The 15,209-nt window shown below is 41.3% G+C and overlaps 1 protein-coding gene across 1 annotated transcript in view; it reads right to left on the minus strand.

Moving 5' to 3' along the window:
• UBE2U (ubiquitin conjugating enzyme E2 U) overlaps window positions 1-15,209 on the minus strand; it is a 35,176-nt gene that overhangs the window by 1,341 nt on the left and 18,626 nt on the right. Inside the window, exons 7-9 of the mRNA XM_084851641.1 lie at window positions 12,739-12,827; window positions 9,659-9,740; window positions 2,067-2,164 (exon numbers count right to left, since the gene is read on the minus strand). Of these exons, the coding sequence (XP_084707767.1) occupies window positions 2,067-2,164; window positions 9,659-9,740; window positions 12,739-12,827 (269 nt within the window). The remainder of the gene's footprint in view (window positions 1-2,066; window positions 2,165-9,658; window positions 9,741-12,738; window positions 12,828-15,209) is intronic.

The raw sequence follows: 15,209 nt of genomic DNA on the forward strand, positions 1-15,209 counted from the left end.
TCCATTCCAGGTTCCCAGTACACAGGCTACTGGTGCATGGCACTACACATAGCTGTGGAAGGGCAGCATGATGCAAAACAGAAGGTTCTATTAAATGCCTATAGGGCATTCCTCCACATGATGCTCTTCACAAAGAGGAAAGAGCATAATGCCCATAGCGTTTTTCAGTCATCTAAATTGGGTTACATGATTTTTAACAGTAAAAAGATAAGCTATCATTTTTATACAGTATTATATATTTCCAGTAAGACATATGTGGGCAACCTGTGGCCCGTGGGCCAGATTTAGCCCTCAAATGCTCTCTATGCAATCCACTCTGAGAAGCCCCAGCCACTTTTGCCTGCCACCCACATGGCCAGCTATCTGTTGGGTGGCAGGGAACTGATCGTGGTTCCCTACTGCTAATAGTAATGGGGAAAAAGCAGTCCTGACCAAGATTGCTTCCGGGGGGCGGGGGTAAGAGGCTTTGACCTCACCCCCACCAGTGATCCCAAGACAGTCAAGATTGCTAGGGGGAAGCTTTAACCTTGCCCCGTGCGTCCCAGCAATCCTGTTGCAGTCAAGATCACTGGGGCAAGATGCCATCCCCAGGTAGGTTGTGCTCTTCCCAACTTGCCAAACAGCTGTCTTATGGGCTAGGAGCACAATCTTGCTCTGCTGAGGTCTGCCCTTCTCCATCCCAGCAGGGAAAGTCTGATCTCAGCATGCAGGGAGGGGTGGTTTAAACTATCCCTCCATGTGTGCATGTATGTGCAGCCCCCAACTTACCACCTGCCATCATATATGGTTCTTAGGGCCAAAAAGGTTGGCCACCCCTGATCTGACATCTCAGTGACTTCAGTCTCAGTGACTTCAGGAAAAGTTATTTATTTCTGCTGTCTACATGTATAGCTTTAGTGATATAGAAAGTAAAAAAAAAAAAAGCAAGTAAAGCATATTGGAATTTAACTGCAGCCTTTCATGGTTTCAGACTAGGAAGGCTCGCCTTCTCCTGTATGAACTTGCCCACATACTGAGTTAATTGTCAGAGGTCCTCCTGTGCATCCCAATGTCCCCAAAATATAGCTAGTTGGATCCTTCTCAGTGGCTGTGCAGAGGCTCTGGAATGCTCTCCAAAGGAAGCCTCATCTCATCCCTTCTCTAATAGTCTTTCATCGGATGGTCAAAACCTCCTGTTTTGAAGTGGTTTTAATTGCTATGGTTACATTATTTTTGATCATCATTTGCATTTTTATCTTTTTCTTAATGTTTTCAGGGTGTTTTACTGTATTTATTATTGTTGTAAAACTGATTTTAAATGATTAAAGGTGCAATCCTATGCATGTTCAGACAGAAAAAAGTCCTACAACTCCCAGCATTCCCCAGCCAGCATGGGTTCTCGTAGGACCTTTTTCTGTCTAAACGTGCATAGGATTGCACCCTAATTGTTTTAACTTATGTTGTTAGTTGTCTTGTGCTCACTGAGGAAAGGTAGGGTATAAAAACTTAAATACAGACAGACAGACAACTCTTGTTCTTCATTACTATAATTAAGAGGGAGCAGGAGTAAACACATGGGGTCCAGAGTTAAAATACTGGCCAAAGGTCCCACTGTAGTGTTTACATGACCTGTTATAAATTAAAATTGAATGCTACATCTTGGCAACTGAAGTTTATTACAGGGCCTTTCTACACAATCATTTGAAGTGTGTACCAATCATTTTTAGCCCTTATGTGTTACAGCCACAAGTCCCCTTTCAAAACCAAGATCATAATGGATGGAAAGTGCAGAAAAGAGTCTCACAAAATGGCAGATGGGTGTGGTGTTACTTTTGCTGCTTTTCACCAAAAGGGGAGGGGGGGAGAACTGGTAGAACAATGTCCTCAGGAGTTTTACAGTGGGAAGGGTATAGTAAAGAGTTACATTTTTCCAGATATGAAGCAGTGCAACTGGAATGTTGGAAAAATGTAATCTCACCACAAAAAAGTGCAGCCTTGTGGGAAGATGCGAGGCAACTATGTTCAACAAATAAGAAACAAAGGTACACTTATTAGACCTTGAAGGCTAATGAATACTCCTGCCTTACCTGGAGTTGGGCTTGGGGTACGTTGACTGACTGTCCGGCTTTCTAACAATTGTTGTCTCTTTTGTTTTTCAATAAATTCATAGACGAAAATTCGATGCCTGAAAGGAAAAAGAACCCCAGGAAAATTAGCACTATTGAGCATAACTTGGAGCATAACCAGAAACACAGGCTTATTACTATAGCATCAGAAGTAAAATCTTAGAAGTCTCATTGATTTTCAGTTAGTCTTATCTGCAAGAAACAGCCTTTAAGATGTGGGCACCAGAATTCTCACCTGAAAAAAGTATTTCACCATGCAAGAATGAAGCAACTCAGGCCTTGCTCTGCAACATACTTAGAACTTTACCTATCATTAGGCAAAATAAGAAAACAGGCTTTTAACCATTAAGCATGAGAAGAGACCCTTACAGAAGTGAATCAGATGAAGTATCCAGAGCACAGCCTTGTACAGGTTTTTTTTGGATGAGTTTCAGTTGGTACAGTTCGAAGACATTGGCAAAGTGCCTGCCCAGATTCGTGCAACCACTTTCGTATTGGGTCTTTGCCTCTCTTGGCTCATAAAAAGCAGCAAGGGGGGGGGATACACAGCTGGCTGGGCAGGGAGGTGTTTAATGCCTCCTTGCAAGAGGGAGTGGTCCATCTGAAAGAGGCGGTGGTGAGACCACTCATGAAGAAACCATAGCTGGACCTAGAAAATCTTAATAATTTTAGACCAGTGGCAAATGCTCCTTTCTTGGGCAAGGTCCTTGAGCAGGTGATTGCCAACCAGCTCCAGATGCTGTTTGAGGAGACCAATTATCCAGATTCATTTCAGTTGGGGCTCAGGCCAGGTTTGCGCATGGGAACAGCCTTGGTTGCCCTGTATGATTGATGACCTATGTCAGGAGAGAAACGGTGGGAGTGTAACTCTACTGATTCTCCTTGATCTCTCAGTGGCTTTTAATACCATCCTTCTGGGACAACTGTCTAAATTGGGAGTGGGAGGTACCTCCAACTTGGATGGTTGTCTCCAGAAGGTGATGCCTAGGGAATATTGCTTGATTCTCCAGTATGGGGTTCCGCAGTGGTCAGTTTTGTCCCCCATGCTATTCAACATCTACATGAAACTGTTGAGTGTGGTCATCCAGAGTTTTGGAGTGCATTGTCATCAGTATGCTGATGACATGAAGCTCTATTTTTCCTTTTCCTTTTTATCAGGTGAGGCTATGGGTGTGCTAAATCAGTATCTGGCTGTGACAATGGACTGGATGAGAACTAAACTGAAACGCAATCCAGACAAGACTGAGGTGCTCTTAGTGGGTGGTTCTTCTGACCAGATGGAGGGTTCTCACCCTGTTCTGGATGGGGTTTTACTCCCTGTGAAGGAGCAGGTTCATGGCTTGCAGGTTCTCCTGGAGCCCTCTTTGTCACTTGAGGCTCAGGTGGCCTCATTGACACAGAGTGACTTCGACCAACTTTGGCTGGTGGCTCAGCTACACCCTGATCTGGACAGGGATAACCTGGCTTCAGTTGTCTATGCTCTGGTAACCTCCAAGTTTGATTACTGCAATGCACTGTATGTGGGGCTGCCTTTGAAGACAGTTCAGAAGCTCCCACTCGTGCAAAATGCAGCAGCCAGATTGATAAAAGGTTCAAGAATATAACTGATTCTGGCCTGCTTGTACTAGCTGCCTGTATGTTTCTGAGTCTGATTCAAGGTGCTGGTTTTTATCTTTAAAGTCTTACACAGCTCAGGACTGCAATACCTGACAGAGTGCATCTCCCAGCATGAACCTACCCATTTACTACACCTATCATCTAAGGCCCTACTCCAGGTGCCTCCTCCAAGGGAGGCTTGGAATGAGGCAACAAGGGTGAGGGCCTTCTCAGTGGTGGCCCCCCAAGTGTGGAACGATCTCCCCAATGAGGCCTGCCAGGCACCAAGATTGTTGTTTTTTCGGTGCCAGGTTAAGACCTTCTTCTACTCTCAGGCATTTGACAGCGTATGATAAGGTTTTGAATCAAGTCCTGGATTTTCTTATTGTTGATGGTTTAAAATTGTTTAGGGGTGTGTGTGTGTGTGTGTGTGTGTCTGCGCGCACACACTTGTGTGTGAATGTGTTTATATGTAAATGGTTTTTATAATATTGTATCTTTATGGTTTTTAATCTTTGTAAACTGCCCAGAGAGCTTCAGCTGTTGAGTGTTATAGAAATGTAAGAAATAAAATGAAATGAATGAAGGAGCAGAAATATTTGGCAGGATAACCCACATTCTTAAGCATGCACTTATGGACTTTTGTGGATCAGAATGAGTGTGCCTTAGTACCTTTTGACTTATACTCCTTCCTGAAAGATGATTTTTCCCTATTCATGAACTCACAAAGGTTTTTTTAATGTGCTGTGCTATACAGTAAATATAGGATTTAGGATGGGGCATATCTACTGCTGTATTAGCATAATGTAACAGTCCATGATATTATGTTGTCACAGCAGACAAATACAGTGGCAGAAGTGTTTAGGATCAAGGGTGCAAGGACTAAACTAGATGAGTGATTCAGGAAATCCATGATCAGATCTCCTAGTTATCTAATGTATTTTTCAAAGCTTAAAAGTAGGCTGGGTGTGTATATGGGAGAGTGCGTATTAATTGGAATTGGGCCATGATGCTTCAAGAGTGTGTGCATGCGCGTGTAGGGGGAGATTTCAGAGCAAACAAAAAGGAAGGCTTGCCGCCTCCATCTCCCTGTTCTGTGGCCCCAATCCAGTTCAGGACCTTTCCCCTCTTATGGCTGCCTTTATGTTTTGTAAAAGACATTGGGACATCCAATCGTAGATCTTCCATGATGTCATGTACAGCTTGGTCCTAAGGAGACAATAAGATGAACTGCTCAGTTCATGCAAGTTTTTGCCTACCTACATGGTCTTGGGGGCTGTTCCCTGTGGCTCCCAGCAGTGCCACGATGCAAGCAAATAGAAATCAATAATAAACGTTTAGCCCACTCCATTCTTAAAGCATGTTCACCCTTTTTTATTAGAAAATGTGACTCCAGTGCTGGAAAGAGAGTGACACCTAGGAAACTCCCTTAAAAGAAAAACAACAACTATTGCAAGGGCAATGGTGTGTTGGAGAAGGGTTAGTCTTGAAATGTTTTTTCTTTTAAATGGGCCACATAAGCATTTTTGTGGTCCCGTGCATTTGTGTGAATCTTTACAGACTACCCCCACTCCTTTAATACACACACACACACACACACATACACACACATTAAAATAATGCAACTACTGTGCAAGTATACATAGGGGAGATGAGTCATTGCTGATGTCACTGACATGGTAAGACAGATGTCAATGACAGTCACAAGTGTTTACACACAAAAGTTTACATAATTTGCTTGAGTGGTTGCTAGGGGGAGGAAATCTGATTTGGCCAGCATGATTTGTGTTTTGATTGCTGTGAAAAAGAAATTTCTCCTTCCTGGCAAGGCATAAATGGAAAGGAAGTCAACCCAGTGAACCTGAGGGTCCCTTGATCTCCCAAAACATGAACAGTCTGTACAAGCTCTTGATTTATCCCTCTCATTACAACAAGCATGTACTTTCAATTAAATGTGCATTCAATTTAGTTATTCTCCTTTCAGCCACATGAGGGCATAAATGGTTTAGCTATCTACAAAGAATGCAGGAGGCCTGCCTTAAAATGTACCACGTACTTAAAAGTCTTCACTGAGCATTACAATAGTGAAATCCCCCTGCCGTCTCTTACACTGTTCACTGAACTGGAAACTCCCTTCCCAGTACAAATTTTAAATTTATATCTGTCTCTGTATACAAATTTGTCACTGTCATTTGTCACTGCCATATTGTATAGATAGTTTCAAAATATACCGTCTGGTACACATGGATAAACCAAGGGTTTTTCAGTGCAACAGAAATTAATTTGGTCTAATCATTAGGTAAGCAGGAGAAGGAAAAACAAAGGTATAAAATCAGGCAAAGAGCTTTTGTTGAAATTGCTTTGCCTGAAATCCCAGAATACGCATTTCCACTATTTGAAGTCAAATGTTCATGTGTACACTAATATTTTAAAATGGAAAAGGTTTATAGAACTGCTAATAAAATTACCATCAATAAGGGCTGTATGTGCGTGTGTATGTCTGTGCGCCTGTGTGTTTGTTGCAGGGTTTATGTGTTTCCAGTGTGTGTCTGTTATCTGTGTGCAAACACACAAACCCATACATGTCTCCCATGAAGTCCCTTGTCAGTGAAGGTGGAGCCACCCAGAGTAAAAAAACATACCTGGCTGTAGACAAAATCCACCCACCACCCCAAATGCTGGAGATTGCAATATCCAGACCAAAAAAATGAGTCTTGCCTCATCCCTTCCCTTCCCCAAAGTCCTCCAATTTGTAGCTAGCTTACTTTGTCCCATAGCACTTAATGGGAGCCTATGAAAAATGAACCCATCCATCTCTGCATAGCTTCATCCCAGCATTTCCTCATCATGCTATGATAAAGAGACAGGACTGAGGATCTGGCTTTTAGATATGTGTTGCCTCCTTACAGAAAAATCTGACCATCTATCATAGGATCTGCTAAACCTGCCCCAAACACTCACAATGGGGAACGTCAACTGGTGCACCTGCAGAATATCCACACACACAACAAAATGCTGGTGTTTCGTTGATATTACCCAGACATAGCAGATACACTGGGAAAGAACAAATGTTTAGGATCACTTAGTGTAAGTGGAATAGCTATGTAGCATATTGATACATAATGCTATTTACTGGGTCCAGCAAATGACAAAACCAACAGAAAAATATTGTAGCTTTTATGAGACAAGTGATAGGTGGTGACTGCTTGACAGTTTTTTCTCTTCAAACAACACATTTTCAGGCAGAGTCCAAAAGAGCTCTGTAGAAATAAGAAACTTACACCATCTAGTTATAAGCAGTACTGCTTTAAGTACTTTATGAAGCATCAGAATGAGACAACAGATAACTATTTACCATGCCATCATCAACTCAAAACATCCCCCATGGCAACTCCAATGTCACTGAGTGGCAGTCATCTAAAGGCTCCAGCTACTTGCTGAGCTGAATGGTACCAATCTCCCATTCTATACCTCTCCCCACTGGTATGGGAAGTCCACTGTTGTAATGCTCAGCTCACAATGTGGTTAGAGAGCCTCCAGACAATTGGTTATTTTCATGGTTCAAACTGGTAGAGGGGAAGTTTGAAGTGGTTGACTGTTCCCACCACAGTTTGTAGGAACAAATGCTACATAAAAGGAAATAACCTTGCAATCTATTTTATGAATTTAGCTTTAATCATCGTGATAAAATTATATTTAGTGTGTAGCTGAAATTATGGCTGTCAGGCTGTTCTTTTCTTCTTATACAAAGCTACATGTTAAAAGAGAAACTAAATGTTAAAACATGTATTGTCTGCTACAGGGGCAGCACTACAGGATGGATCACTTTACGCTCAGATCCAGTGTCACATATGTGGACTCATCTTTGGGCAAATTCACATCACCGTTTCTGTATGTTAAGTTGCAATATTAATTGCCAGTGAATTTGCTTACGGTGATTTTCAAAAATAGTATTTTCCAATATATTATATGTATTATATAGCCAGTACTCAGTGTACAGATACATGATGCTTATAAAATTATTATTTTCAGTATACTGACATTAGAAATGTTTGAGTGCTTCACCTGAGTACGGCTTGCTTGTAAGCCTGTGCTGAATAATTTGGCCTTGCCGAAGATGCTCGATAGACAATCTATGCTCATGGTAAAATGCTCAGACAACCAGTGCTGGCTCATGATATTTTGCTGCCTGAAACTGGCTCATGATATTTTGCTACCACAAATGGCACCTTCCAGTAGGGTCAACACTAAAAAGTCTGGCTGAACCATTCAGACACAAATCCCTTCCTTCAACTATCCCCTTTGCCCATGGGACCATCCAAAGCAGGCCGCTTCACCCTGCTATATGGCAAGGCCACTGGGTCTGCAGGCAACCATTTCAGCAGCAAAGCTACAGCTTGGATTGCTTGACACACAATCGTTGGGGAAATCAGCCCTCCACCATCCAAACCAAGCAACGGGTAAAAAGAACTGCTTCTATCCTACCACCAGGTGGCAGTGAAAGGTGGCCATTTCACTCTCATGAATTGAACGGGGGGGGGGGGAATTATAGCAATCTCCTTTCATACCCCTATGAAATTAACATGAAAAACCTGCTCTGATTCACAGCAAAGGCTGCTTTCTCAAACAGCACCAGCCTCTTCATGCCACAGGGAAAATAAATAAGTAAATAAATAAATTGATCAAAAAGGACATTCCTAGTTTTTTGGAATGTTTTCTTGGGTCACGTAGGATGCTGTGGTTCTACATGATGAAGCAATTATCAAACACATAAAACAAAGAACTTCTGTTAAGGGAAATAAAACAAGGAAGTTGTGTCAAAGAAAAATTAACCCTATCATATAAGAGTTTCTTCAGAAAGAAAAATAAACTCATTTAGTCCATAGTTTGCTTTCCTTGTATTTGACCCCAAATTAGATCTTCTTAGGGCTTCTATGCACTTGTGGCAAAACTATCAGGTAAAGTGCTTTTTCATGCCATACATATAAAAGATATGTATGAAATAATTAGTTGCAATCTTTTTTAGTACATTGGAAAACAAATTAAATAAATAATGCAAGTCACACAAAATAGATTATTCCATACGGCTATAATCTATATCACATATCTTATATATATGGCAACATAATAATCAGGCTGAACATTTATTCTGGGGTCAAAGGTACAGGGACACACACACACTCACACACACACTCCTTTGTCTCCAGAGCAAATCCCAAATAAAACTGAAGGCTTTGTAATGGCAGGTTGAGGAAAGCACTCCCCACCCACCCCCCAAACCAACTCCTTTCTGCGTATTCTGCCATATGTATAACTGAAATGCTGAAAAAGACAGGATAAAATAATTATTAGCTAGGTGGGTTGGTTAGCTAATATTGGGGATTACACCAGCTCAGGAAGCAACCAACTTCCATGCATTTATGTTGCCTCATCTCCTCAATGAGTATTAACAGACAAATTGGTTGCATTTGCACGTCATGCTAAACCATGGTGTAGTGTGATATGCACATGTAAGAATGAGCCTCAGCAAGCCTTATGCTTACACACACTGCTTTTTGTCCAATGTGGCCAGAAGAAGGACATCAGAAGGTTTTACTTCCAGTTTTAGCGACCCACGGTTTGCCATGACATCTGCCTCTAACAGCTAATAAGTGCTGCCCTTTGCAAAAGCTGTGAAACTGTCAAAGAGGCAAAGCCCACACACAAAAAAATGTTTCTATCCTGTATAAATTGTATTTGATGCAGATGGGCACCTTGCTAGACAGTATTATTGCTATAAGATTCTGTGTGATTTGATCTTATGACTGAATAAAGACATATGTTTTGATCTATTATTGACACTTGTTCACTGTAGAAGTGCGTGTATAACTATAATATCATGTCCTTAAATTTGCTATCATACTTGCTGAGTTATGTCTCCTAGGTGTGTACATTGTGAATTTTCATAAGATACCTACATATTTTCATCCCATTCTCCTTTAGCCACATTTTCTGCAACCCAGTTGTAGCGGTTTCCTATGAAGCTTGGGTCTTCAAACACTAGAAAGACAATTGAAAATAATTTTATATAAGAATAATTATGTTCAATGAACATATTAACTATCAGAACAAAAGCTAATTTAAGACCTGCTTCAAGGGCCCTTTTCCCCTGCCAGCAGAGATTAGGCAGTCGGCAATCAAGGAAAGAGCTTTCTCAGTGGTGGCACCCCATTAGTTGAATGCCCTTCCATGGCGAGTAAGGAAGGCACCAATCCTTTTATTATTCAGGAGACAAGTTGAAACCTATTTACTCACAGAAGCTTTTAAATATTTTTGCGGCTTCAGTGCATAATTATTTTATTGCTGTTCTTTTAAATTGTAATGTTTTAACTATTCTTTGTGTTTTAAGTTGTAAAAGATCTTATTTATTGTCCTTGCTCCTCTTTAATCAATTGCTGATATTGTTTATGGATTCTATTGCATGTTATGTAAGCTGCTTTGAATATTATTTTATTAGAAAAGCGAACTAACAATATTTTAAATAAATAAATAAGGGACTCGGCAGCAAAGTAGTGAACTACAAGCAGTGCTGGCTTCCGGTTTTTGAGGGCCCTTGGGCAAGACACCCTCAATGGGCCCCCTCCCTCAGTGAGTCTCCCTTCTTATCACCATTGTCATCAGCTGCGACTCTGACTCCTCCTCTTTCTCATCATTGTTATCATTTGTTTGTTTGACAGCCAGAGAGCCAGTGAGCAAGTGGCATCTACTGCTCCTCCTTCTTGCCACCATCATTGTCTGGGCCAGAGCAAGAGGCAGGTAAACAAGCAGGTTGCAATGATGAAGAGGAAGAACAAGTCCAGGGAGTTCTTGTCAGTGGGCCCCAGCTGAGGTGTGGGTCCTTGGCAGGTGCCCAACCATGCTTACCCTTGACCCCAGCCCTGACTACAAGTATTCCATATTGAATTGCATGCTGTTGTGCTATATTCAACTACATGCACCACTTCAGGGATGTAACCTTCTACTATTTTTGCATGACTTTTGGTATTATGCAACATGTTCTCTCTAATTTATGAAGAGGCTGCAAAAAAGATATGGAATTTCTCAGTAATACATTAGAACAACATTAGGATGTTTTTTAAGCATGCTTGAATTACTCTCAAAATGTTGCAAGCAACATGTCCTCACTGAGAAATGAAAGTAGAAGAACTACTCATCATCTTACAGGCACAATTAATGCCTGGCCAATTTTAAACAGGCCTGACTGGAATTTTGTTTGTCATTCACTTATGTTTTTTATTATTATTATGTACGTACACTTTTTAAAACCCTGTTTCAGAATCCTAGGGTACTTTTATGACACCATCACCCTCATTTACTGAAGTTTATAGGGGGGTCCAGATGCCATCGTCTTCTGTTCCTAACCCTCCTGTGTTTTCCCACCACTTAAGGGATGCAATTCCATTAAGGGAGCAATCATATGTCCCCCTAGACAGTGTCTGGGGGGACATAGGATCATTTGATTTCTGGACACCGAGATCAGAAACAGGGCTCTGACCTCAGAGCCCAGAAACCATGTTACTTTCCTCTGCCCCCTCGTAGCCAGCATGGTTCTGGCTACTTCTCTGTGCTTGGAAATGGAGCATGGAGACAGGAAAAGGGGGTGTTCCAGGGAGGAGACTGCAATGGCAGCCATACAACATGGCTGCCCCAGCCTCCTGCCCTCCCCCTCCAAAGCACCGCTGCTAGAAAGGCGAAATCACCCATCTAGCAGAAATGTAGGGTGGCTGGAGAGCAGAAGTGAAGATCGTCTCTGCGCTCCAGCTGCCCTGCATTGGATATTCAGCAGCCTCCGAATTCAGAGGCTGCTGACTATCTCCACAGGAATGCGCATAAGGAAAATAAGAGGGAATGATTGCATGATGCCTTCTGGTTGCTAGTGCCATGATCCTTCCATCTGGAAGCTCCCCTATTCATATGTGATCACAACAGTTTCATCTGCTGTCATTTGACATGCTATACTTGTTGCTGCTTCCTTACAGTCTTTGCATAAACCTCTGGTGAGGGGGGCATAGCTCACTGGTAGAGCACATGCTTTGTATTGTGGAAGATCTCAGGTCTGGCACAGTATAAGGCAGTTTCATTTCTATACATGCTATGTGCAATCCCAGAGGCCTTAGTGACGAGTCTGTAGTCAGATCCAGATCCTACCAAATACTGAAAACAAGTTATTTTTTAAGCAAACTGTACACTGAATTCTCTTAAGGAATTTGACTTTGAAAATGCAATGAGCATATGCTCCATATATAATGCCATAACAACATTAACAAAGCCCAGTATCACTCATGGAAATTCAGTTAACATGAAAGTAATTTTATTATACATATAAAGGTGTCAGAGAAACTTTGGGCTTTTTCAGTTTTGAGAATAGCCCAAGAATCTAGGTATGTAAATATACTTAGTTATTATGGAAGTAAGTGGAAATATAATTATTTTCACCAATGATTTCTAGACATTTAAGTAATCTTCCGTCGCCTGTCAAAATGAAAGGGGGCCAGAGTCCATTTTCACAACTTTCTTAGCTTATGGAAGGCATGATTTTGCATTAATCTGTGCTGATGTCCGGTCATTCTGCCATATATACCAATGCACATTTTTTGCTAGCTCTCACAAGATTAGCTTTTCAAGAACTTGTGTTAGGTGAAAAACATAAAGCCATGATGAACTGTGCATGTGGTACTGGCATCCACACAACCTTCTAAAAAAGCAAAGGAAAGTATAAGGTAGCTGTGTTAGTCCATAAGAAAAATCCAAAAGCTACAGTATTGTAAGACTTTTATTAGGGCCAACCTAAACGTCACAAAGTAATGAGCAAGCTTTTGTTCCACAACTTCCTCAGTGCATAACAGCACTCCTGGAAGTCTGTATGGCTTGACTTAAATCTGCAGCTGCTATACTGGGAGGTCATGAGAATGAGCCCTTGCACTTATTCAAAGCTAGCACAAGATCAGAATTGGACTTGCGATGTTTAATTTTACTAAAACCAAAAGCATCAGCTTACCTGGGGTTTTAAAATCTTCAGCTGCTTTTGATGTGGCAATTTCAACCCATGTCAAATAATAATCTTCAAATGATATGGCTGTAATCTTTCTGAAAACATATATTTGGAACAAAGGATGAGTTTTCAGGGGCGATTATGCAATTAGTTATGTGACACAGGTTTTCCTGCAGAATGGTTCACAAATAGCAGAATGAACAACATAGAGGTTTAAAGGGCTGTATTACTCACTACTCACCTTCCACACACACACATTAGACCAAAGAGCATGAGTTTAAAGAAACTCAAGCCCTGCCTACATACTTCCAGTTTGAGAAAGCTGGATTGGTTCTCACCCAAATCCTTTACTTTGATCTCTTACTTTAAAAAATACATGATTCCCTTTTATAAAATATGCACACTAAATGTAAAGGGTTTCCTCATAAAGAGCAGCTCCGACTTGCTGAAAGTAACAACAATAACAGGAACAAAGCTTGTAAATCCATATTAAGACTAATGTGTCTGTCAGAGCAAGTTCACACGTGAACACCTTTTCTCCATCTGATTCCTCCTCTGTATGCACAAACCTCAAAGTGAATCAGGCCAATGAAGATGCAGACTTTTCCAGAATTGTGGTGGCATTTTTCTTTTGCAGTGTGGCAAAATTTGAAGGACAATCCCTTCCATGGAAGGGATCACATTGAGAAAATAAAGTGACTAGTTTCCATCTGTGAACTGGGGAGGGCTTCTCCCTCCCTCCTTTTGTGTGAAACTGAAGAAAAAAGATTGGAATATTCCTGCCTGCAAAACTAGTCTGGAGGCTTCTTTGTACCTTTCCCTTTTAGTGGAGCTGCAGGACCCTAGAGCAAGACTCACTTCAGACAAGCATGATTTTGCTGCTTGAGATGACTTCTGCAAGAAAGGGTACATGATTCCCATAAACAGCAACCATCTTTTGTCAGACCTGCAGAGGTCAAGTGGGGAGAGGGAAAACCTATGGGAAAGCAGGCAAAGTTGCATGCAGCCTTTGAACAAATAGCCCTTAGGGCTCTTTGGGCTTTATGCACTGTTTGGTTCATACTGGACTCACTTCAGCAAAATAAGGCTATCACTGAATCACAATAATTAAGTAATTAAAAATGAAACAGCCAGCGTATAAAGAGACCAAACAGACACAACTGTGCATATGAGCCCCAGCCATCATGTGGACTTATCGCTATCACAGATATTTCAGCAGACATCAATGAGCTCAAGAAGAAGGAAACTAGCAACATGCTATGTTATGAAATGACAAGAATCTTGAGCACAATGACCATCAGTATTCTTGGTTTGTTTGATGTTCTTGCCCTGCTCTCTTCTCTTTTGCTTTTGCTCCTGCAAAATGCCAGCAGCTGCTCTTCAAAGACTTTATTCTTTTGCCTTTATTTAAAGTTGTGAGAAACTGTTCAACTATAAACACTGCTTCAGCCACTGACAGCAACGTTGGTACTTCTTTACTTTCTTAGTATCCTGAACTCTAAACATTTTTGGTCTCCAGACCATACACTGCCCTAAAACATTCTTAACATAGCAATTCCTTCCAGTGTAGGCCAAATCTTTCAAATTCTGCAATATAGGAAAGCTGTGCCAGAGTCTCTGTAGATTTGTATGGATTCCCAGATGCATGCTACCTGAAAGATCTACAACCTGAATTTCATTCCTGCTACGAGCAGCTTCAGTGTGAGGGGAGATCTACAGAGATTGTCAGTTGTTGGATGGATAAGAGCAGTGTCAGTGCCAACATATAGCACACTATGCTGCTCATGTTTTTAAAAGGGGAAAGATATCCTGTAGTTAGGTGGTCATTTGTGTATTGTGTATAAGAATGTGTGATGTATTCAACATTTTCACTTATTTGCCTTTGAAGACTTTCTGGAAACTTCTATTAGAACAAAATATAGCCGCTAGGCTATATGGATCATATACTGGTCATATGGATCGTATCTCACCAGTTTTCAACTCCAGTGGCTGTTGCTTCCATTTCCGGCCACAATTCAAAATGCCAGTGATTACTTACAAAGCTTGGAAGCCAGGGACCTGAAGGATCACTTTCTATGACATGAGCCTTCCCAAACTTCTCAGGCATTATCAGATAAATGCCTTCCTCCATGCCCCCACACCATTTGATATTAGGCAGGTGGTCACCAGGAAAAGAAGGCCATTTGCTCATAGTGTCCCATCTATGGGATGCCCTTCCCAAGAAGGCTTCCCTGATGCCAACTTTGATGTCACTGTATTGCCTTTTTATTTGCTTGGGCATTCCAGTAGTATAACTGATTTTGATTACAGCGTTGTCCATTCTGCTAAATATTTATGGTTCTGTTTTAATGTTGCTTCTGCTATTTTAGATCTAAATGGTTTCCATCATTTTATTATTTGCCACCCTGGGAATTTTACTGAAGGGTGGGAGAGTATTTTTCAAAATAGCTAATAATAAATTATTCAGACACATGAAA

Source organism: Heloderma suspectum, chromosome 4 (assembly GCF_057233095.1).
Source record: "Heloderma suspectum isolate Gila_16-S chromosome 4, 16-S_ref, whole genome shotgun sequence".
NCBI lineage: Eukaryota > Metazoa > Chordata > Lepidosauria > Squamata > Helodermatidae > Heloderma > Heloderma suspectum.